The 25,500-nt window shown below is 45.1% G+C and overlaps 1 protein-coding gene and 1 pseudogene across 1 annotated transcript; one reads left to right on the top strand and one right to left on the bottom strand.

Moving 5' to 3' along the window:
- Window positions 1-2,678: 2,678 nt before the first annotated feature.
- On the top strand, window positions 2,679-3,226 carry LOC145522390 (phosphatidylethanolamine-binding protein 1 pseudogene; annotated as a pseudogene).
- Window positions 3,227-8,542: 5,316 nt separating this feature from the next.
- Window positions 8,543-16,340, bottom strand: LOC145522389 (pregnancy-associated glycoprotein 2-like). The gene is made up of 7 exons (XM_081531136.1): window positions 16,334-16,340; window positions 14,951-15,069; window positions 13,556-13,755; window positions 12,586-12,702; window positions 10,593-10,737; window positions 10,407-10,505; window positions 8,543-8,859 (listed from the first exon to the last, which is right to left on the bottom strand). Exons 1-7 carry the CDS (start codon window positions 16,338-16,340, stop codon window positions 8,707-8,709), a joined length of 840 nt encoding a protein of 279 aa, XP_081387262.1. The 3' UTR covers window positions 8,543-8,706.
- Window positions 16,341-25,500: the final 9,160 nt, after the last annotated feature.

Genomic DNA, 25,500 nt, shown 5'->3' with positions numbered 1-25,500 from the left:
AGGTTCAAAAGGGAAGGGATATGTGTATACCTATGGCTGATTCATGTTGAGGTCTGACAGAAAACAACAAAATTCTGTAAGGTAATTATCCTTCAATAAAAAAAGAAGTTAAAAAAAAAAAACAAAACATATTCCCAGTCTTCCATATGGTTACCAATGGAAAGGTGGGAGGAGAGTGATAAACCGAGAGTTTGGGATTGACATATACACACTACTAAATATAAAAGAAATAATCAAGGAGGACCTACTCTATAGCACAGGGAACTCTACTCAATGTTCTTTAATAACCTGTATGGGAAAACAATCTAAGAAAGAATGGATACCTATATATGCATCATGGAATCACATCCCTATACGGCTGAAAGTAATACAATATTGTAAATCAACTATGCATGCATGCTCAGTAACTAAGTCCTTTCTAACTCTTTGTGACCCCATGGACTGTAGGCTGCCAGACTTCTACATCCATGGAATTTTCCAGGAGTGGGTTGCCAGTTCCTCCTCCAGGGGATCTTCTGGACCCAGGGATCAAATCCACATCTTTTACGTCTCCTGCACTGGCAAGCAGAAATCAACTATACTCCAATACAAAATAAAAATTAAATTTTAAAAAAAGGAAAGTTTACATCCAGCTACCAAAAGGGGCTCTTTCCCCTCCTGGGATTCCTGATGTGATGCTGGAGAGGGCAGAGCAGGTGCAGGACACCTCGACATTATCTGAGATTGTGTTTCCCTGGCTTTGGTGTGCTTTGGCTTCTAGTGGGCCCCTTTGACTTATTTTTGGAGGATCTAATGCAGGGGCTTATAGACACTGGGTGTTCATTAGTTTAAGGCTGAAAGGTAGGTGCTGGTGGGAGTGTGAAAGCCCAGCTCTCTAGCCTTGGGTTGGGATACTTTTGAGGCAAATTTATGTTCCAGAGTTCCCTGTGGGAACAGGCTGCAGCTTCCCTCCCCAAGACTTGCATGAAATCACACTCAGGCTGGTTTCATCCCTTTTCTTGTCCTGATTCCCCTGTGCCCTCACTGGTTTCTCTGGGAGGCCCTTTAAAAAAAAGTTTTAACTGTGCTGAGTCTTCCTTGCTGCATGGGCATTCTCTAGTTTCAGAGAGTGGGGACTACTCTTTAGATATGGTGAGTGGGCTTCTCATTGCAATGGCTTCTCTTGTTGCACATCATGGAATCTATGGCCTGAGATCTCAGCTGTTGTGGCCCATGGGCTTAGTAGTCTCTCAAAATATGAAATCTTCCCAAACCAGGGATCCAACATGTCTCCTGCACCAGAAGGCAGATCAGTAACCACTGGACAATCAGGGAAGTCCTTCTGGGAGGAACTTTGAAATAAATCACTTGTACATGAAACCTTGAGTCATGGGCTACTTCTGGGGAGGCTGACCTATGATGGTTCCCTAATCAGGCAACTCCTTGACACCAGGACTGATATAGGTTCCCCTCCCAAGTGTTCCTATGGCATCTTGAAGCTGTCCTGCCATGTGGCTTTGTTTTGCTTGAGTTTCTGAAACCCATACTAGACCACAGCTTCTGGAGGGCAGAGCTCTAACTTGACTCTCTTGCAAGTCCATATGAGTAGGTCTTGTCTCTATCCAGCAGACTCTAATGTCAAAACAAGGCTAACATACAGACTTGTTATTGGGTTATGAGTGTTAGGTTACAAGCTCAACTGGCTTTAATCAAAGTCTAAATAATCTTGTCTTAAATGCAACACATTTTCATGCAATAGTACTTCCAGTCAGTCCACAGTGATAGGAACCCCGGTTTTCCTTTTGATAGTCATCTTCAACACATGATATTTACCTCTGGTCTAACATGGCTGCTCCAGCTCCTGTCATTATATCTGCATTCCAGAGAAGGGGAAGCAGGATATGTCCCTTTCCTTAAAGAGCATAACCAAAAGTTATAAAATTACTTTCACTCATTTCTCACTGGTTGCAATCAAGTCACAGAGGCATCTTTAGGTGAAAGAAAGGCTAGGAAATGAACTATTTAGCTGAGTGGCCCTAAACTGAGGTTTTAGTTACCAAATGAATGAGACAAATAGGAGTGCCTGTTATACCCTCCTGATTCAATGAAGAGAAGGTGATGTACACTATGAAGACATAAAACCCCCAAATCTGAAAGTCTCAACATAACTAAGCTTTATTTCTCACTCACATCTGACTTTGGTGGACAGGGTCCATGTTCATCACACCCTTTCAGGAAGCAAAGTGGATGGAGGCTCCTTCTGGATGCAAGGGAAGGGAGTGTGAGGCAAATTAGGATCTGATTCCAAACGATTCACTTGCAAGTGACATATCACCTCTACCAAATTCCACTGGCCGAAGTGACTTCCATGGTCATGGCAAACCTGGAGGTGGTGGGTACAGAGAAGGGCAGGAGAAGTGATTCTACTGCAGAACATTCATGATGAGTAACAAGGGCAACCACCCTTCATTCATGTCCCTGTACTTTGTTCTTTAGTTCTTCCCATGCTGCTCCTCCGTCTCTTTTGGCCTATAGATATGGATTCGAATAAGTAAAAGAGAGGACATATGCTAGACTGTAAATATATGGGGAAAACAAGAAAGGAAAGAAGGAAAGGCAGACCGCTGGGAACCTATGCTGCCCACCTTCGGGAGTCCACTAGCCTCTTTCCCTGTTGTCCGACCCCCTCAGCTCTGTGATGCCGGGGGGACCTCAGCAAGTGGCCTGGGCCCTTGAGCCTGCAGGAAGTGGATTAGAGGCTACAGCACCCGGAGAGTCAAATACAGCTGGGCAGAGGTCAACAAACTGGGCAAAGTGCTGACACCCACCCAGGTTAAGAACCGGCCCACCACAATGCATGAGACAGGCGTGATTCAGGGAAATTGTACACCGTGGTCTGAACAGATCTGGATGCTCCCAGCAAGCAGGACCCCCAAATACCGGGATTGGCACCACTTTCTGGTGGTCAACATGAAGGGCAACGAAATCAGCAGTGGCACGGTCCTCTCCAATTATGTGGGCTCTAGGCTTCCCAACGACATAGGCCTGCATTGCTACGTCTGGCTGGTTTATGAGCAGGAAAGACCACTGAAGTTTGATGAACGCATTCTCAGCAAATAATCTGGGGACCACTGTGGCAAATTCAAGGTGGCCTCTTTCCACAAAAAGTATGACCTCGGGGACCCCAGTGACCAGTACGTGTCACCAGGCCAAATGGGATGATTATGTGCCCAAGCTCTATGAATAGCAGCCTGAGACGTAGAGGAGTGGGACACCATCCCAGAGTTCCCAAACAGTGTTTCCCTTTAGTGATGCATGTAGATTTCTGGCCACATCTCCCCCCCAACCCACCCCCCCTACCCCGCCACTCCCTGTCCAAGTCCTGAGCAGTCAGATTTAGGTTTAGGGTGACTTTTCTTTCCTTCTGCCTGCCCTGTATAATTCTAGGGGGGTTATGTTTTGATCAAACTTGAACTCTGTTTTGGTGGGGGTTACTTTGCTACTGTGATGGAGTTTATCAAAATGTTAATACGAGAACGACAACCCAGATTTTAAAGGAGAAAAAAAAAAAATTCTAGTAAAAAGACCAGGTCTACAGTATTAGAACGGAGCATCAAAGAATCTTTAAGGGAGGTTGAAAACAAAGAAGAGATTGACTGCCTCTGCCTTTGTGAGCCCGAGCACAGAACTGTGTATGAAGGCACCTGATGGCATGTGTTTCCACAGCCCTGTCTCCCCAAGACAACGAGGGACTGGCGTGTCCACTGACCCCCAATGCCTCAGGCTGGTTACTGGGTATCAGTGTCCCACTCTGGCTCCTTTAAAGAGCAATACCAGCAAAAGCTACAGAAAGGAAGTCGCTTGTTGTTAAAGCCTGGCCATCTAGATGAGCAGCAGTTCTGGGTAAGAGGTTATCCAGAAATCTGAAAGTCTGTGCTTGTTAACTTGATCACTCTTTGGTGTAAAAAAAAAAGTCATTATGGATGTTGTGTTAATTCTGCTGCTTGCTTATAGTTGGATAAAAATAAAAACACTGTGTAGATGAAAGAAAAAGGAAGAAGGAAAGAAGAAAATTAAGAATAAAAGTTCAAAATATATCGAAAAGCATGTTTGTAATCACAGTTTTGTATTTGTACAGTTTAATTGATTTAAATAAGCTTAACTTGTTTAGGAATAAATTTATAAAATAAAAAATAAGAGAAATTTAAAATATGAATGTATTCACTAAACCCAACAAAACAATAATAATGAGACTGTACCATACTAACCAGGTAGGGCAGGCAGATTCTTTACCGTCTGAACCACCAGGGAAGCCCAATAATCCCAATTGAAACCCCAGCTTGACCAGGGGCTTCCCTCACGGCTCAGACTGTAAAGAATCTGCCTGCAATTGAGGCCTGGTTCAATCCCTGGGTCAGGAAGATACCCTGGAGAAAAGAATGAGTACCCACTCCAGTATTCTTGCCTGGAGAATTCCTTGGACAGAGGAGCCTGGCAGGCTACAGTCCATGGGGTTACAAAGTGTAGCATGTGACTGAGCAATTAGCACTTTAACTTGCTTTTTCATCAGATTCTCAAGCCCTACGCTCTTTCCCCTACCTTTCACGCTGGGTAAACTATTTAGCACCAGGAGATGTGGCGAGATTTCTAACTGTGAACCCAACCCAAGAAATTTGTAAAGATAAAGAAAACTGAAAAAGTATCCTTTCTGGAGTATACTTAGCAACTTTGCAACTTGTGGGGTAGGTCACTTTGAAGGTATTTTGGGGCAAATAAGAGATGCATGCTTGGTGATTTGCTTCTGTCAAGTCCTGAGGGAAGTTAGGTGACTGAATGTCTGGTTACTTGATTTCATAGCTGATATCATCCTGGGGAAAGAATGCTCATCAAATCAACACATATTTTCTTACTAAACAGCAGGCTTAGAAAGGTTTCTAAGGCCAACATCAGGTGTTTTTGACATGAAAGGCGGAATGGGGTTGCTGCTGCTGCTGCTAAGTCGCATCAGTCGTGTCTGACTCTGTGCGACCCCATAGACGGCAGCCCACCAGGCTCCCCTGTCCCTGGGATTCTCCAGGCAAGAATACTGGAGTGGGTTGCCATTTCCTTCTCCAATGCATGGAACGGGGTTAGTCCCCTATAATACGGAGAGACTGAACTGTGCAGGTTGTCATGGTAACAGCTTGTTGTGTTACTCTAGGAGATAAGGTAAACTGACAGGAAACCAAAGGCCCTTACAACCCTCTTTGCAGTGTGATTTCAGGCTTGAAGTAGTTGGCAAGGAAAGGGTGGCCAGTAAGGGTGAGGAGGAGAGTGATCAGAGCCAGTGCTTTAGCTCCTCCTAGAGCCAAGTAAACAGAAGTGCCGGCTCAGTTAGGGTTCCGGTTATCTTCCACTAGATCCTAGGTGAGGAAACGGTGATACGTTGTCTCTGTGGCGGGAACATAGATCAACACCTGTTCCTTTCTTGTCTCAGGCCCAGTCTGATCCCCTTAGAGTAGGAGGTATCACCCCCACCAAAGAGCTGTTATCTCTGTACCTGTGGATGCCTCCCCACTTCCCAGCCCTCCCCACCCTGTCTTGGGCCTCGTGGATCTACAGTGGCTCCTATGGTGGCCTTGCTGTCACCCGCCTCTGACCTTCTGACTCCTGTCCTGGGATTTGAACCCAGAGAGAAAAGCTTCAAGCTATACATGCCTGGCGAGGATGCTTCACTGTCTTCCATGTGCTCTGCAAACCTAGGATCATGCTATTTTGCATTCTGTTCTTTGCTCTCAGTGTCCTATTGTAATGATTTCTTGTAACACTAAATACAATTTTCAGGTGGTTGGTTGCATGATGGCCTGTCTATGCTGTGGACACTTTATGTTGAATGGGCCTTGGGATGTCCCCAGATTTTCACTTTTATAGGAGACTCTGAGGACTACATCCTTGCTTATTCACGTTTGCGGGTGCTTCTGATCATAGCATTAGTATAAAACTTAGAAGCAAAATTTCTGGAACCAAGGCTATACATATATTTAGGACAAATCATCTCCAAAAGATTGTACTAATTTGCACCCTTACAAGAAGCATTCAAGATCTTTTTCCTGTTTTTTCTACCTTTTTGTCTCACTAAAGGCTATAAAACTCTGGTTTACAATTTGAAAAGGATAAAAGTGGAGGGTAGGGGAGGACTGTTGCTTTAAAGATTAGAGTTTATCCTCATGTTGTTGGAACAGGCTACAAATATGGAGCCTCAAGACCAGGGAGGGGGTCCATTAACAGACTCCAGCTCTAGCCCCAGCCTTAGGCTGATCTAGGGGAGCAAAGCCTGAAGTTTTCCAGCTCATATGATGGCAATAGCTGTGCTGAGACCATGCCTGACTCCCAACATAGATGCAGCAGTGTGTTCTAGGGAAGGTATCTACTAATTCACGCATTAATTTACTCAACATGTATTACTTGAGGGCCTACCATGTGCCTGTCACCAGTGCTAGAGCCAGAAGTTCAGGGGAGCTGTCTTTCATCTGTACAGTGGAGGGTCATGCCTTGCCGGGGTTCATGGAGAGACAGAGAGATAGCACATGTAGTCAACCAGAGAAATTACTCTTACTCTTATTGGTGTTGTCTCACCAACAGAAACATTATGGTTCCATGAAGACCGATGGGAAAATAAGTTTGAGATAATGTTCACTTGAGTCTCCACTTAGCCCTCTTCATGATATTTTTTTTAATATTTTGCATTTCATAAAAATTCTATACATCACTGATGCATTAATATATTATTGATTTGTTCCACAATTTATCAAACCTCTTATAATCCTTTTTCACTGCAGCTCTGATGAAGACATTTAGACACACGTCACTTCCAATATTTACTGTTGAAAAAAAGAAACTTCTACTCTCACCTTGCCCCCTATATCATCTCTGCAATGGGTCCTCTTCCAGTCTCCTGAAACTGCTCATAATTCAGTACCATCCCAAAGGGTCCAGGCACACGTAACCACACCCATGTTGCTGATTTGCACACCGATGGTAACTGCAGGGTGTAGAGATGTGTTTCAGGGTGAGGTAGCAAGACTGAAGTCAGTTCCCCTCCAACAGGCCTATGTCAGCCTTTCCTCGTCTCCCTGAAGAGGAAACCCCTCACTCCTCTGGCCTCCCACCCACATCTCTGTTTATTTCTCCATCTGGGCCTGTCCTTTGGGGATGGTCTCTTTATCGATCTCCATGACTCGATGGTGGGTTCCTAAACCTGCCCTCTATCCTGTGGGCCCACCACAGCACCTGGCATATAGTAAGTGCTCAGTAAATTTTTACTGAATGAATAGATGAGGAAGGAAAGAAAGAGACATTTCTTTTGCTGATGTATGTCTTGCCTGAGTAAAGGCCCATAGTATGTATTGTGTTGGGCTGTGTTTTCCACCTTATTCATTCATTCCTGCTCCTTTTCTCATCTGGGCCTGCCTTCACCTCTGATTCCTGCTATACCCAGCCTAGGCCTCTGTCTAGGGTCTCCAGGTGAGAACCTGAGATGCTTCCACTCCCAAAGTGCCAAACCATGGCAGCTCAAACCAAATGGTTTATAGCTCCACCCCTGGAGGAAGCTCAGAAAGACTGAAGGCTCTGTGCACCCTGGATCACCCTTTATATGAGTGGCATCCTCCGCAGCAGCATTGGAGGCCAAGGGAAGGGGCACGCTGGGCCCTGGAGGAGGGGGATGGCTCAGGAATCCACACGGGCTTGCCACATGGGAAATGGAACTGGACAGGACACAGTAGATGTGGGTGGAAGAGAGCTGACAACTGGGATGGGGGACAAAAGGGAACCACCTCAGTGCGAAACTCTTCAACCAGAGCCTCCCCGGAGCAGAAGGCCACCGCCAATGTGCCTCTGGGTTGGAAGGAAGAGAATCTATTTTTACTACCCTTTAACATCCCTCTGAATGAGGAGGTGTTGGAGTTGGTGGGGTAGTCATAAACTCTCCCATGGTCTAGAACATCCTCCAGCCACTACCTTTGTGGACATTTCTCTCCAATTGCAACCTCATGATTCTGGAGTAAACTGGAAATCACATTGGCTGTGGGGGCAAGGCCATACAACAGTGTACAGCCAATCCCAGGACCCTATGCCCTCACCAGGATGGTTGGTCCAGGGCTGAACACAAGATCTGAGGTAGACCAATCAGAGACCTCCATGGTAAACTAATGTTTTCTGAAATTCTTTCCTTCCTGGTTAGATGCCTCAGAGATATAAAACTCTGGAACAAGCAGCTGCAGAGTCCTTCACTAGGTGTAGAAACTGACGAAAAAAAGCTGTCAGGCTAAGAGAATCCCAAGATGATAGAAGGGGAAGAGCAAGGGAGAGAAAGAGTGAGCTGATGGCTTCTAAGTTCTTGGGTCCAGTCACTGAAAAATTTGGATCCACTCTGGTTCCTGCATTCCCAGATCCCCAGTGTCCATCCAATAAGTCTCCCCTTTCCTTGAAGCCAGTTAGAGTTGGGCTCCTCTCACTTATGGTTCAGACTTGCTAGATCCTGCCTGGTTATGATGTACCTCCCAGACCCAAAGAGAGGCACCCATTTGTATTAGCACCACTGAGATAAAATCCTTTATTCTTTACTGAGAATAGGGTTTTGCAGAGCAACAAACACAAGTTCGTCAGCATTCCTGGGAGGGAGTGCCCTACGTATGAGTGAGTGTGTGTTTGGAGTGGGCCTGATTGATTTCTGTAGCAGCCCAGAATTTACACTGCGGGAGCCAGGCCAATTCTGAGGTTTCCTCGATCGAAAACTGAGAAATACAGCCTCAGGAAGACATCACCCAGTATCCAGGTCTCTGATCTGGTCATTTGCTCTGTGCCTCCTTGAGAAGTGCTGAAGCAGAGGCCCCAAGGAGTCTGGGGGAGACAGAAAACACACCAGTCAGCTTGAGCACTTACCTGCCGCCCCCCTCAATGTGCAGAGCAGGTAGGTTCTCCGTTTTATTTTCCTCCTTTGGTAAAAAATCGAGTGGCTCTCTCCGCAGCTGCAGAAGAGGGTGTGCATCCAAGACTAAGAAGTTGTCAATACCTGTGATTTTCCTGAGTTCCCTCAGGAAAATTCCCTCAGGGAGTGGAGGAGGGGAGGATTGGGAGTTTGGGATCATCAGATGCAAACTGATAAAATGAGGATGGAGAAACAATAAAGTCCTACTGTATAGCACAGGGAACTGTATTCAGTATCTCATAATAAACTGTCATGGAAAAGAATAGGAAAAGTATATGTATATATACACACACATATATATATATGCACATATGTGTGGGTATGTGTAACTGAATCATTTTTCTGTACAGCAAAAACTAACATATCATTATAAATCAACTATACTTCATTAAAATTTTTTTAAAGGAACAAGAATGGTCTGTAGTTCCCCTTACATTGCTGTTTCTTTCCTTCTGACGCCCACTAGATGTTTTCTCTGCACAGAATGCCTTTTATTCTCCCCCTTCCCCACAACCCTTTTCTTTTAAGACTGTGCTCAGGCCCTCTAGGAAGGCTTCCTGAGCCCACAATCACTATCCTTGGCCACTTCAGGCTGGGTTGGGTGACTTACCCTGGTGCTCCCCTAGCCTGTAGGCTTCATCACCCCTAATCTGTCCCTGTCCCACCTTTGTACAGGCCCCAGGGGTGCCATGTGCATGGAATCCAGGATAGAGTTGTCTCAACCCAAGCAGGCTTCCTCATTTCTCCCTGAGGCTGATGGTTTAGAATTGCTGCAATTCCCTCTATTCCTCAAAGCCTTCTTTGAGCCCATCAGCCTGCTCTGAACTCCCACAGGGAGCTGATATGAAGCCTCTACCCTGTGCCAGGGCTGTGCAGTCACTGTGTACCCTTCATTCACCTTAGCATCCAACCTCCCCACAGAGGGGTCGGTACCCCAACTCACAGAGGAGGCACTGGGGCTTAGCAAAGGGAAGTTGCAGCCAAGGATTAGGGCAATCATGTAATTTATCATCCCAATCTGGACACTTGTGAGATGGGAAGGGAGACTGCTAATCACTACGGTGGGACAGCATACTGGGACTGTCCTCAGCCAACCCCCCTTGTCACATGGTCTATTTCAGGGATTGCTAGAGCTGACTTTCCATGTTCCTGCATCAGAGGACTCTGGTTGAACTGAAGGTCTGTGAGGGCAGAGACCCTTAGTGTTCCCCTTCCCTGTAACTCCCACCAGGCCAGCACGGGGTGGTGTCTCTACATTTATTTCAGAAGGAGGGATGTCCCAGACTGCCCTTTACTCTCATGTGGTTGGTTTTGTGGGAGGCGCTGGCCCAACCACAGGGCTCAGCAGCATCTGTAATGGTGCAACTGGGCCTGCAGAGGGCGCTGTCCTCTCGGCAGCAGCCCAAGGGTTCCTGCAAGTCCCAGATTTGAGAACCAGCCCCCAGGGTTGGCCCCTCACCCTCAAGGTGTACTCTTCAGGGTGCATTGGGTAGTCAATGCCGTTGATGGTGAAGACGACAGGAGGGATTGTCCTATTGACGCGACATGAAATCAAGTACTGTGAGAGAAAGAGGGAGAGAGGTCAGCCCAGCAAATTCCTGTTGTGTGGGCAGCCTTGGAGTGAACCTGTGACATGATCCTTCACCTGACGACCCTTGTAAGGCCTGGCGCGGATGAGTCTCTGAATGTTGGTGATCAGTCTTGTCGGACCACGCACGAATGAGGTCCTGGTGTCCAGAACAGCCTGACATCTACTGGAACAACCAATCACCTTCCCATTCATGGAGATGCTGGGAGGCAATGAGACAAAGCAGGCAGCAGGGTCACTCTGAAGTCTTCCCCCGGAATGCCCCCTCTATGACTATCTCCAGAACAGTCCTTCAGCTCTTGCCCTGTTCCCCTTTGCTCTGCTCACGTCACTTCTTTTCAGTTCTTGCATGCACCAGGCTCTTTGTACCTCAGATGGTGGGCTTGTGCTGGTGCCCTTCCTAGAAGACTCCCATCACCTTTGTATATCTCATTTGGCCTCATCTTCCAGCTTCCAGCTTAACTGTCCCGTCCTCAAGGAAGTCTTCGCTCTGAACTAGATCAGGCTCTGGTCTTGCTCAGTCTCTGTAGACTCTTCCTCATGTCTAGCACGTACCAAAGTGGTAAATCACTATGTATGTGAGTCGTTTCGTGTCTGTTTGCCTTACTAGATGTAGGGCAAGTTGAATCCTCAGTGCCTCCCTCAAGAACCTGGCATTTGTTGAATAAATGAATGAAAAATTGCAAGTGGATACAGAGACCTGTATCTGGCCAATAATGGGTCAACTCACACATTGAAGATGGAGGTTCCCCCAGGTAGCAGATGCTCAGACTGGTGTGGGGGGAGACCAGGCTGCCCTGGGAGTGGGTGTCTCCCAGCACCACCCCTTTACCTGACTCAGACACTGAGGCTCCTGCCAGGCAATGCCTGAGTTAGCTCAGGGGGCCTCCAAAGGGTACCTAAGCTTTTTTCTGAGGATATCACCCAGAGTCCCATCATTATTGCCACTTGTTCTCACGCCACTCCTGGATCCCAGCTTCCTGATTCTCTCAGTCACAGCCCCTGCCCCATTGTGTGCCCAGGGTTGGGAGTGGGTGACTATGGCTAGGTGGTTTGTTTCTTTCTGTGAGTTGCTTTTAGGTCTCAAGAATGAGGACAGGGACTTCCCTAACCACTAATTCTAGTGGTTAGGCGTTGCCCTTCCAATGCAGGGGACACGGGTTGCTGGGGAACTAAGATCTCACATACCGCCAGGCAACTAAGCTCAAACAGCCCAAAGAAAGCCTGCGTGCTGCAACTGCTGAGCCCAAGGCCTGCAACCAGCGCGCTCAGGCACTCTAGAGCCAGCGGTCCACAACAGCTGAAGCCCTCGCACTGCAACTAGGAAAGCCTCCATGTGCCACAACTAGAGAAAGCCTGTGCTCTGGAAAATGCAGCCAAAATAAAAGACACAAAGGCAGCCAACCTCTCTCCACTGCTAGGTAGCTTCTCCCTAAAGAGACTAGTTTTCCCAGGTTTGTCCAGGACATTGTTTCTGAAAGTGAAAATGCAAGTGAAAGTCGTTCAGTCGTGTCTGACTCTTTGCGACCCTATGGACTGTATAGTCCATGGCTAAACCGGCAATTTTGTGTACTGAGAATCCCCTCGGTCTGAGATAGCTACGGGCATCTTATCACAACCCTGTTCAGGCTGGTGAGATTCTCCTTAATCCTCTGTTCACTGCACATTAGGGTCCTCAAACCATGCTCCCCACCTCACAGCATGGTAGGTACACCCCTCCCAGGGCTACACACATCTACCTGGATCCTGTTCAGGACCCTGGTCAGAGCCCTGGTCAGGAGGCCCCGGGGCAATTATGGGTGGTGTGTGTACCTCTGTATTCCTGTGTCTGTTCATGTGCGTGTCTGAGTGTGTCTGTGTGTTTCTGTGTGTGTGTATCCATGTGCCTGTGCATGTTTATATGTGTGCCTATGTGTGTGTTTCTGTGTGTGTCAGTGTGGGTCTATAAGTGTGTCTCTGTGGGTGGAGAATATAACTGTGTGTGTCTGCCAGTGTCTGTGTGCACATGTGGTAACATCACTTGGGGTGGCCCTTAGAGGGAGAGGCTTACCGATCCACAGTTATCTGCCAGTAGCGAGATTCGGACACTGGTACCCAGTTGAGTTCTCCCTTGTAGTAGGAATGGTCCACCCCACCAAGCATCACCACGCTGCCATTCTCCTTCTTGCTGGAGAGGGAAGAGGGAGTGTTATTGGAGGAGAGTAATGCCAGGCAATGACTGAGGGCTGTGCTTATCCACATATCAGAGGTGCTACTACTGTCCCCATTTTACAGATGCAAAAACTGAGGCATGTAGGGACTGAGAATCTGACCAAGGTTGGTCACTGGCTAAGCAGAGGCACAGAAGTGGTTAGAAGGTGGGCAGCCCAGCCGGGCTTTGACCACCCAGCCTTCTGAAGAGAGCCTGGTCCCCTCTAGTGCCATGAGTGCTCAAAGGTACCATCGGAGGACTCCCTGCAGGAGGGATCTAGCTTCCCCTTGTCTAAACTATCATTCTTCAAAAGAGCTCAGGCCAGGGGGTGCTAACAGCATGGGTTCAGGCTCACCCAAGGTTGGATTCACTGGCCTGTGACCTGTGCCATCCATGGGTCTCACCCTCACAGATACCACATTTTCATTTTTCACTGGTTCCTGCAAATTGTAGCTAGTTCTGGGCTCCCAGTGAAATGTTATGTGCGAGGAAACATTCCTGCCATCCCTCCCCTTTTTCCATATCAAATCTATCAGCAAATCCTGTTGCCTTTTTCTCTAACCCATTTCCTGACACCTTCCATTGCTCTTCCTCTTCCCTCCATCTCCCTGGACCAAGCTGCTGCCCTTGAGCCAATGAGCATGGCTCTGTTCCAATAAAACTTTATTTACAAAAAAACCAGTGGAGGGGACAGGTGGGGCCCTAAGGCCATAGTTCTCCTGGGCCAGACTATCAGGAAACCTCTGGAACAGGTGGTCTATAATTGTTTATGCAACTGCAAGCATGTTAAAACTAATCTGAAGAGAGGGCTTGTCCAGCTAAGACTTACGTGTTCAAGTAGAAGGCAAACGCGGGCTCAGAAATGACTTCTTGTAGCATCGGGTTGTCAAAGATAGGGATGACCCCGAAGGTGGCGAGGCTGGGGTAGCCCAAACCCAGGATTCCCTCAAAAGGTACAAATGGCAGCATCCCACTAATCTGCTTCTGGCTCAGGCCAAAAGTCTGGTTCATGACGACAAGGTCCCCGATCTGTGGGAGAGGAGAGTGTTTCCACATAAAGGATTGGGAAGTGGGGCTGGGGAGGAGATGCCATTAGCACTGCAGAGAAGAACTGAGGCCTGGCTGTGTCTTGGGTTGCTCTCAGATGGTTGGACCAAGCTGGGACAGGAACTCGGTTTCCATTGGTGTGAGGATGTGGATTTTAACAACACCTGCTTCTCCCACAAACACCATCTGAGTGAGTCAAATTGGCCTCATGCCTTCTGTGCAGGTGGGGCAACCAAGACTCAGGACAGGACCAAATGGTTCCCACCTGAGGACAAAATGGGTAGAGAGCAGGGTAGTCTTCACTTCGGCATCACTGTGATCTGATAACAGAAATGTACTGAATTCATTGCAATGCATCATGGATTCTGCATCTGCCCAGGAAGACGTAAGCCCGTTATACAAGGTCACTGGCTAGGTTTTTATGAAAACTCTGCTTGGAAAATGGGCTTTGGGGGATGTGCGTGTATGTGTATATGTGTGAGTAAGAGAGAGCAAGATAGAGAGGGAAAATACTCAGGCACTTTGGTGGAAGTGGGCCATAGTTTTTATTTGATTCTCAAAGGCCCCCTAGAGTGAGAACCCTAACAGGCTCCTCCAATATGTGTGCCCACCTGCTTTCTCTGCCTGGATACCTGAAGCCCTCGGCTGCCCCTAGGGGCTCCAGATCAGTTTTATCCTCTCCCCAAATATCCGACACATGCTTGAGTCCTGACTGGCCAGCCCAGCTCCACCGCCTACCACATGGGTGAACTTTGTAAGGCCCTTGCTTTCTGCACCTCAGTTCCCCTACCTGTATCATGAAGATAATCAAAGTACCTGCTGCATGGGGTTGTTGCAGGGTTAAATAACTATTACCATGAAAGTGCCCCGCACATTCTGAGAAGATAAAAGTGGGTGATTTTCCCCCATCTCTCCCTGCTCCCAGCAAAATAAACCTTGAGCTTCTCATGGGCAAAGGAGCTGCAAGTCCACACCCCAAGCCACTCTCTGAGTTAGCCACTCTGGGAGATTCTGTAAGCAAGGATGCTCTCTCCCCATGGACAGGGTCATTTGGGATGGGCCTCAAATATCTAAGGGACTTTGGGGAGGACAGGCCCTGTCATCTGGTCTCCATCTGTTTTATAAGCAGTGGTTGCTCCCAAGGCCAGTCCTGACTCTGCTTCTGTTTCCACGTTACCCAAACAATGTCACGGCCAAAAAACCCAGTGATCCTCCCGAGCTCAATGAAAAGGTCCATGGGACAGTCTGTGTTCTGGAAGGTGGTAGACCCATGAGGGTTGAAGAGTATGTGTTTACCTGCAGACACAAAAATTGAGGATCTGTCACATGCCAAGAACCAAGAAGGAAGTGAAAAGGGGAGTACCAGATGGGCAAGGGGAGGGTAATGGTACTCACTGCCTGGATCGCGGCAGTAGACAGAGGACACCCAGAGGTCAGAGGAGCTGGTGTCAAAGAGGACCCTGAACTATTTAGGGGGTGTTCCAATGCTGATATTTCCAATGTAGAACATCTACAAGGGCCAGGGAGGGGAGTTAGGGCAGGCCTGGCTGCAGTGTCCACCCCCGATTCTCAGACACTCTAACCCTCTGGGTGTTCCTTGTCTCCTGACACCATGTTTTCATGTTCCAAACACCCCACATCACAGCCTCTGCTCAGACTGGAGACTTCACTTGAGAAGCTCTCCAGTCTCCTCTTTGTATCCAGCATGAGCACCTCCTTCTCCAGGTGACCCTCCTAGGTCACCCCAGACCACTCATTCTAATCTCAGACCATGTCCAATCAACAGCATGCAGGTGGCCTTTTCATTTGATGTGTGTTTACTCTTTGCCTCTCTCTTTTGCATTCTTGAAGAAGAGATGACAGATATTTTTCGAATCAAAACCAGTAACTGTAGTGTTAGATTTTTATGGCGTCACATGCCATGTGGGCTCAGTAACTTTTTACTGCTGTCCTTCTTGGATCTACAGAAGCTGAACATCCTCTGCCTAGGGTTTCACACTTGACTGATCTTCTGATCAGCCATGATTGAGCCTTCATCTGTAACTCAATGGCTCACTTCATTCAGAAAACAAAACCTACTTAAACTAATATCTTTAGCACAGAACTGGGGGTTTAACTGTCACCTGGTCATTGCTGGGCCCAGTCACCGCAGACCAAGAGTTGAGGATGAGACTGCCTTCTCTTCTGGGAATGGGGTCCCTGTTGCCCAGTGTTTCTGCCTCCTGCAGGAGCCCCAACCCCAACATCCTACCTGGTACCTCCAGATGATCCCCAGTGCTAGGCTAGAGCACCAGGGGGTGCTGGGGAGCACCATCCTCCCAACACACTCACATCCTTAAAGTTCCTCAGGGGATGCGTAGAGAATTTCTGGTCATTAGCAGAAATCTGGGACAGCCTGTAAGCGTGTTCTTCCAGGAAACTGTTCATCAAGTTTTTTCCCTTGAGAGTTGCTTGCATGGTGCTCATCTTCATTAGCAGGATTCTTTCACAGAGCAATGAGGAGGAGAAAACAAAGAGGAGGCAGCAGTCAGATGCCCATGTTATAGTATGACTGTCATACCCGGCATTGTAACGACACTGTGTATTTTTCAAGCATTTTATGAGTGTCATGTTATTATCAAGATGCCATGGAAAGACCATGGCAAAGACCTAGGTCTGAATACAGGTTCTGTCGTGTAATCTTGGGTAAGGCATATGACCATTAGGAGTCTCAGTTTCCTCACTGGTAAAAAGGTAAAATGTAATAATCCCCACCACACCCCCATGTAGAATGTTTTCTGTATTAACTGAAATTATATGATGGATATATCCATTATATAGATGGATATAATGTACTTGATATATAGGATGTCTCAACAGAGATGGTCATTAGCATTGTTGTGGCCATCCCAGTATATCTTTCTCAAAAAAAGCTCTTGAGAGGGAGGCAGAAGAGGGATCATTATCCTCTTTTTACAGGCTAGAAATCTGAAATTCAGGGAGTTTTTGACTTGGCTGTGATCACACTGCTTGTTGGAAGTAAAACAGCTTAGGAATAATCTTGCTGATCTTCCTTCCTCCAGGGTTCAAGCAGAAGAGAGGGTTGAGAGAAGACACCAGGAGATGGAGAACAAATTAAGGAAGTTAAGAGGCTAGAGAAGGAAGGAAGAGTCAAAATAGAAAAGAATAAAAGAAAAGAAAAAAATGCAGAGTTCTGCATGCACAGAGACATCCAAAGAGATACAGAGATAAGACAGAGAGATACAGAGATGAAGACAAAGACATATACATGCGCAAGAAAGCAGAGAGAAGACCAAGAAGCAAATGTAGGAGAAATGTTATTACACAGGACCACACTTACAGTTGCACAGGTTGTCCACTGAACAATTCCAAGGAGTGCCATTTTCACATAGGTCATGATGTGACTGAACCCTTCTAGTTGTGAAACCCTGCAGGCTTACCCCAAAACCCTTGGGCCCCACGGTGCCCATGGCAAGGTACTCATCAATAAGTGAGAATTTAACTTTAAGACTGCGAGGGAATTTGTAGAAGGTCAGTTTGTGTGTGTGTGTGTGTGTGTTAGCTGCTCATTTGTGTCCAATTCTTTGTGACCCCATGAACTATGTGTAGCCACCAGGCTCTTCTGTCCATGGGATTCTCCAGGCAAGAATACTGGAGTGGGTTTCCATTCCCTTCTCCAGGGGATCTTCCTAACCCAGAGATCGAACCCTGGTCTCCTGCATTGGCAAGGAGATTCTTTACCATCTGAGCCACCAGAAAAGCCCCAGAAAGTCAGTTTACTACCAGCCTATTTGCCAAAAATCAGAGGGTTAATTTAATGAATTTATCCATTTTTAAAACTTGTTTTAAAATCTTTGAAAATGATTATTTATTGGACACAAATGAGCAGCTAACACACACACACAAACTGACCTTCTACAAATTCACCTACAAAAATGTCTATTTCTCCTGTGCAATTTCTGTCTAAGGTATTGAAGTGTGTGCTATGACTTGATTTTGTAAGGAAAATTTATGTGTAAAAGCTGATAGATTTAGTGTTAAGAGTTATTAAGCTTGTGATTTTTTAAAGTGAAAAATCAGAGGTACTTCTAACCCTACTAAACTGTGTTTCCTACCTTAATAACTGAAGAGCATGCTGAATTTAACTAGAGATTAGGGAATATAAATCCATAATCCTACCCATACAATTCCAAGGACCCCCTGAAATCTAGTCACAGATCTAAGGTTACAATACCCTGGGAACTTTATGCTAAAATTCAAGACCACCTTGGTATCTATATCTTGGTCCCCTTGATAACCCATGTAGTAAACGGCCAACTATGTTGGACCTCCATGTTTCATAGCTCTTGGTAGGACATCATTTCTCAAATACTGAGCAATTTCTGGGGAAAACAGAGTCTTACAACGAACAGTACAGTTCTTGGAAATAAAAGGTCCTCAACTATAGCAAACATAGCAACATAAGAAACAGCGACTTCAAACAGGATTCTGTGAAGTTAAAAAAAAAAAAATTAAAAATTCTAGAAATCAGCCTTGAAGGGTAAGTCTAATTTCCTGAGAAACCTTGGTAAGGGGTATCCATGGAGTATTTGTGAAAGAAAGTCTCACAGCTGATGTAATATCCTAGCAATCTTATTAGGTTGGGTTCAGTCATTACATTTGAACACTAAAGTAAATTGCTCTTCTTCCCACTGATAGTTGGGAAAATGGATTATGCCAGATATACCTATGCAATTGGCTACTCACTTTATATTGTATAATAATTTTAATCTTCATGAAAGCCTTATCCATACATACACACTTTAAAACATCAAATAAACTCCAAAAATAGCTCAAGAAGTTCTCATCATATGTGAAACAGAACGCCAGTCCAGGTTCGGTGCATGAGACCAGTGCTCAGGGCTGGGGCAATGGGATGACCCAGAGGGATGGGATGGGGAGGGAGGTGGGAGGGGGGTTTAGGATGGGGAACACATGTAAACCCATGGCTGAGTCATGTCAGTGTATGGCAAAGCCACTACAGTATTGTAAAGTAATTAGCCTCCAACTAAAATAAATAAATTAATAATTAAAAAAAAAAAACTAAAAAAAAAAAAAAAAAATGAGACTGCCAGGGAAATAAAACAGAAAAGAAACAGAAAGGACTGTCAGGGATTGAGTTCATTCCCTTCTAACCCCGATGAGTGGAAGAGAAAGACAAGAAAAATCCAAGGGAGAGAGATGATGCCACGCGCAATCCCTGTACTTACATGACTATGCACTCCGAGAAGGCCACCAGCCCAAGGATCCCAAGCCGCTTCATGCTTCCTTCTTGGATCCAAACACTCAGAAAAGAGCAGGTTCTAAACAGGCAGTGGTGGTGATGATCACCTAGTTTTATACACTCTAACCTGTTGGAAGAGTCTCTATATGATAAGAAAACATAACCCTTGATAAAATCTTTACCTCCCTCAGTGTCTGTTAATTATGGACTTGGAACATTCTCAGAATACAAGGTTTTCCACTGTAATCTCTTCCTACGTGCTGGACTGAAAAACCAAATTGAGCTGCATAGACTAACTAGAAATGTGGAGACTCTTGCTACCTGGAGACAAAAAAAAAAAAATGCCAAGAACTTGATAAAAATTAATTCTAGGGGCTGTGCTAGACATTCGTGATCTCATGTGGTCTTCCTAGCAACTTCATGAGATGAGATATGCATTTGGAGAGAAAATTGCAAGAGTGAAAGAGGCCATATGGCAAAGTGAAGACTTTTGGGGCAGCGCAATGACTTACAAGTGGCTTTAGGTAGTGGGGCACTGGCACAGATCAGGGACACATTTGATGTCAGTCTGTGTCAAAGTTCTAGCCTGGAGCAGTATTACAATTGCGCGGTTTCAGTATTGGAAGTAATGTGATGTTGGCATTCACAAATACTTTATATCATCCAACAAACATATATGAAGGCTGGGGTCTAGGTTCAGTTCAGTCAGTTCAGTTGCTCAGCCATGTCCGACTCTTTGCAACCCCACAGACTGCAGAACGCCTGGCTTTCCTGTCCATCACCAACTCCTGGCACTTGCTCAAACTCAGGTCCATCGAGTTGGTGATGTCATCCAACCATCTTATCCTCTGTCATCCCCTTCTTCTCCTGCCTTCAATCTTTCCCAGCATCAGGGTCTTTTCCAATGAGTCAAATCTTCCCGTCAGGTGGCCAAAGTATTGGAGCTTCAGCTTCAGCATCAGTCCTTCCAATGAATATTCAGGACTGATTTCCTTTAGGATGGATTGGTTGAATCTCCTAGCAGTCCAAGGGACTCTTAAGAGTCTTCTCCAACACCACAGTTCAAAAGCATCAATTCTTCGGCGCTCAGCTTTATGGTCCAACTCTCACATTCATACATGACCACTGGAAAAACCATAGCTTTAAATAGATGGAATTTTGTCAACAAAGTAATGTCTCTGCTTTTTAATATGCTGTCTAGGTTGGTCATAGCTTTTCTTCCAAGGAGCAAGCATCTTTTAATTTCATGGCTGCAACCACCATCTGCAGTGATTTTGGAGCCCCCCAAAATTGTCTGTCACTGTTTCCATTTTTTCCCCATCTATTTGCTGTAAAATGATGGAGCCGGATGCCATGATCTTAGTTTTTTGAATGTTGAGTTTTAAGCCAGCTTTTTCACTCTCCTCTTTCATTTTCTTCAAGAGGCTCTTTAGTTCTTCTTGCTTTCTGCCATATGGCTGGTGTCATCTGCATATCTGAGGTTATTGGCATTTCTCCCAGCAATCCTGATTTCAGTTTGTGCTTCATCCAGCCCAGCATTTCGCATGATGTACTCTGCATATAAGTTAAATAAGCAAGGTGACAATATGTATCTTTGACGTATTCCTTTCCCAATTTGGAATCAGTCCGTTGTTCCATGTCCAATTCTGTTAGAACTGGGGTCTAGGTTAGATGCTCAAAAGTCAAAGTCCAGTAAGACACCGTTGGCCCTTATCTTCAGGGCATTAGCAGTCTAGGGGAGTTCTCAAAAATGTATGACCCAGGAGGCAAGAGAAATGATGGAAGGGCTGGGTAGGCTTCCTGCACACAGGGCAGCTCAGACCCTACCACTTAGGGGGGCCTCTCCTCAGCTTCAACCAGAGGCTGCCATGCTGGGAAGCAGGCTAGCTGGCCAAGTTTCCAAAAGAAGTCAGAAGTCTGGATATTTACATAAATCCCCTGATTTTAAATTTTAGTAAGGATTACTAAATTGGTTTTTTTGTTTGTTTGTGTTTTTCGAAAACCATAGTGTGAGCCAAACTATTGGAGCCAAGCTCCAACATCCGTGTGATGGATTCATTCACCCTGCAGGCTGGGCAGGTTTTTATTCCTGGCTTAGAAGTAAGAATAGAGAGCAGACAGAGAGGGGATTCAATTCATGTGAGCTGACTGAAAAAGAGACTGAATGCATTTTAACTATGTTATTTTTCCATCCATTTGTGAAGAAAGATCACCAGGGCCATAGAAACCAACAAACTGATTGATGTTCATTGGCTGAGCATCTGATATAATTCCCCAATAGGATCAATGTCTTGAAACATCTTGGCTGCCAAACCAAACCTGCAAAGAAGTCATTTTGAAATGTCTTATCTATCAAAGAAGACAGTAAAGGCTTTTAGAGCTTCTTCTCAGCCTGAGATGAACAGGGTTACCTACTAAGCTGTTATTCAGCCAAAGTAAATAGAGAGGAGTTTCAAGGCTCCTTCCAGGACTCCCAGGGCCTGGGTGCTCCTGCATAAGATCCAGCCAAAACTGTCCCCTGGGTAGAACATCCGGAGACTTCATGGTCACCAGTTGTGTATAGATGGGGCATGGGGTCTTATCTTTCATTTTGCACATTGTTAAAATTCTGTTTTGGTGGTTCAATCCCTATGGAAAGTATTTGAAGCATCCTTTAGCTGTGCAATTTCATTTTTAGGGATATATCTCAAAGATACAGTGAAAAGAATGCCAGATGTACAAGCTGTTAGAGGCAACATGATTTGTAAATGCAAAAGATTAGAAGCCTATCTGAAGTGACCAAGTGACCAAGACAGGGGAGTCTTGAATAAGGCACAGGGCATCCAAACAACTGGAAATAATGCAGATGGAAAGAGGAGTGGAAGGGGAGGAGATCTTCAGTTTACCCTGTTTAGTTTTTAAAAAGAAGGACCAGAAGTCTACCTATAGTTGTTGCTCTTGTACACACACGTATATTTTCTTTTTAAAAAAATATTTATTTATTTACCTATTTGACTGCCTCTGGTCTGAGGTTTGGCATGTGGAATCTTCCTTGGGTCATGCAGGATCTTTTGTTGTGATGCACAGACTCTCCAGCTGTAGTGGACAGATTCAGTAGCTGTTCAGTGGCATGTGGAAACTTAATTCCCCAACTGGGGATCGAACCTGCATTCCTTGCTTTACAAGATCGATTCTTAACCAGTGTACCACCAGGGAAGTCCCAATATATGTCTAGGGCACCAACTCACCATTCTGGGCACTGAGAAAGGGAAATAATCATCAATATTTATGCTCTTTTTGTTTTCATGAGGCATATTTCACACAACTATGAGTATTTGATGAAAGTATGTTCTTTTAATTGAAGAATTCCAGGAATTAAATTCAGAAGGATTCTGAATTTAGAAATTCAGGAAAGCACTGTTTTGCAACAACATCATGAAACAATGGATCTAGGCAAAAATCATCACTGGATGATAACACTGTAAGATGAAAAGTCAAAGGGGAAGTTTATAATGGAACTATAAGTTTGGCAACATCAGAACCTGCAAATCAGTCTTTATCAAACAGCAACAGCTATCAAAGCAGGACAGCTAGATATCATGAGTGTCTTGAAGGAGTGCCATAAGAAATATATGAAACTGCGTGTGAAATATTCCAACAATAAATTTGGGACTCATTATCTAGATCTAACTAATTTTCAGGAAAGAACCAGTTTCTAGGAAATATATAAAGGAACAGAGAAGCCACAATCTCAACAGAATATTTGAGACAACCTTTAAAACAAATGATCCCACCTCCTCTCACTTTTTAAACAAATAGATGTGACAAAAAAGGTGGGTGAGGCTTATTTATTTAAAATCTTAAAAGACAGCATACAACATATGTGTATACGCTCTAGATCCTGATTTGAATAAGTAGACTGTTAAAATACGTGTTTTAGAGCATCAGGGAAATTTGAACTTTGGATATTAGATGTTAATTTTATTTGGAACAAAATAGCATTGAGGTTATATATGTATGTATATATTTTGACCTGATAGTCTCTCCCTTAAAATACTCTAGCAAAAATGAATAAACAGGCAAAAAACTTTAAATGAGGGTCTAGATGTTTTAAAAAAAAAAAAAAGCAGATTTGTACAGTTGTTATGATTTGAATTGTATCCATCCTTAAATGTAGATGTAGAATCCCAAACTCCCAATATGATGGTATTGCGAGGTATTGCCTTTGGGAGGTAACTTGCTGAGATGAGGTTTTGAAGGTGGGGTTTTACCTCTTCAGAGCAGCCCCCTGGAACTATCTGAGAGAGTGTCCCCCTGGCTTAAAGTCCTCAGAAAATCTGCTGAATACTATACAGTTCTCAACTTACAGGTTGTGCATTTTTTTTTCAGTCTACATTATCAAAGCATTGGCCTGGAGTAAACTGTGTCACTGCTATCCACCTTATGTGGTTGTAAACAAGCCACAGGGCCACAGTGAAGTTTGAGGAAGTGTGGAAGCATAATCCAGGGTGACTTTAGGACAAAGATTTCTATAGTGGGCCACAGCACTATAGAACCACAGGGCAATGCAGAAAAAGGAGAACCAAGATCGAGTCTAAGAGGAGGTGGGGGAAGCTCAAATATCATATTCAAAAGGTTGGGATTTATTCTGTGTGTGAAGGGGATCTCTGAGTAGGTGAGTGAGCTGTTAGTCTGTGGAGGATGGAGGAGAAAAAAGGGAAAGTAAGGCTAAAACATCACATGGGTACAAAAGATGAAAGATATTAAGAGGAGGGAGGTACATTTGGGGGAAAAAAAAAACAAACCTGAAACTGTAGAAACCAGGCCAAGGAAGGCTTTGGACACAGAGTGAAGGTCATGGCCACTAGCTCTCAACTCTCCATTTTGCTGGAAAGCAGGGTCATGGGCACGTAGATATTTTGGAGGGTTTTTTACACTGGAGAATTAAGACTTTTGTGGGAGCATAAGAAACTAACTCACAGTCTCTTAAAGCTTTTCATGAAAATAAATGTCTAGACTTATTCTATGGAAAATTTTCAGAGCATAACAAGGACAAAGTTTAAATGGGAGAAAGGCAAATTTCACTTTAAACTGATAGCAACTACTTCATTAACATTAGTTCAGTTCAGTTCGGTCGCTCAGTTTTGTCCAACTCTTTGCGATCCCATGGACTGCAGCAGGCCACGCCTCCCTGTCCATCGCCAGCTCCGAGTTTACTCAAACTCATGTCCATTGAGTCAATGATGCCATCCAACCATCTCATCCTCTGTCATCCCCTTCTCCCACCTTCAATCTTTCCCAGCGAGTCAGTTCTTCTCATCAGGTGGCCAAAGTATTGGAGTTTCGGCTTCAGCTTCAGTCCTTCCAATGAATATTCAGGACTGATTTCCTTTAGGATGGACGGGTTGGATCTCCTTGCAGTCCAAGGGACTCTCAAGATTCTTCTCCAATGCCACAGCTCAAAAGCATCACCATTGTCACTGACATCATTGTTATTCAAACTGCAGGCAGGAATATGTGTGATATTTGGAAATTTTAATTTACTAGCTGTGTGTCCTTGGGCAAGTTACTTACCCTATCTGCTCCTCATGTTCCCTATTTTTAAACAGGGAATAATAACCCAAGTACTCCATGAGTTAATATGTGTAGGGTGCTTCTATTCATGGTAAATGCTATATCCGTTTTATATAAAGTTGTCAAGTGAAAAAAAAAAAACAAATAATGTATGAGTTGTGAGTTAAGTTTTATTTAAGACAAACAATGACTATAGCCTGGGAGACAACCTCTCAGGTAGCTCTGAGGAACTTTGCTGAGGAGGTACGTGTCGGGGGGAGGTCAGTGGCTATGTGATCTGTTGAAGTGGGTACCTGCCGTCAAGCACACATTTTGGCAGAGGTTTGGTGTTTGTTATGAAGAATAGATGTCTAGATTAATGATTTTAGTGCTTTTCTAGATATGAGAAGAAGCAAGAAATAGGGTTCATAAAATCCTTTGAAAATATTTCTCTGAAGACTTGTTCTGTCAGTTTCTCCAGAGCACAGAGTGCTGCATTCCTGACCTCCACCCTGAATTCTTTGCAGGATGTGTTGGAAGTCAGTGACATCGGTGCCTAGTGACTCCATCCTGGTAGTGTCAGGTGGTGAGGAATAATGTGTAGTTGGCAAAGTTAATCAGGTGTTTTGGACTCAAATTCATGCCTGTTCCACCTGCTGTATGTGATCAGCTTGTCTGGGCCTTGGGAGCTGCCTTGGGATCGTGTCACGATGTGAGGGACCATCTGGTTCCATCTCTTGTTTTCAGATGAAGAATCAAGACCAAGAGAGCAGAAGGGACTTGGCCAAAGTTGCTGTAGACCAAGGGAATTTAGTGACAAGCTGGGGCCTGGAACTCAGGCAAGTTGGAGCTGGGGTGTCAGTCCCTCAGGAATTGTGTGATCACTGCGTGAGGCTCTCCAGCTGTGGAATGAATCCTTGTGGGCCTCCAAG

Source organism: Giraffa tippelskirchi, chromosome 10, assembly GCF_054371585.1.
Source record: "Giraffa tippelskirchi isolate mGirTip1 chromosome 10, T2T-mGirTip1v1.2.pri, whole genome shotgun sequence".
NCBI classification, from domain to species: domain Eukaryota; kingdom Metazoa; phylum Chordata; class Mammalia; order Artiodactyla; family Giraffidae; genus Giraffa; species Giraffa tippelskirchi.
The sequence above is the reverse complement of the archived record's forward strand: the minus strand, read 5'-3'. Positions and strand labels throughout refer to the sequence as shown.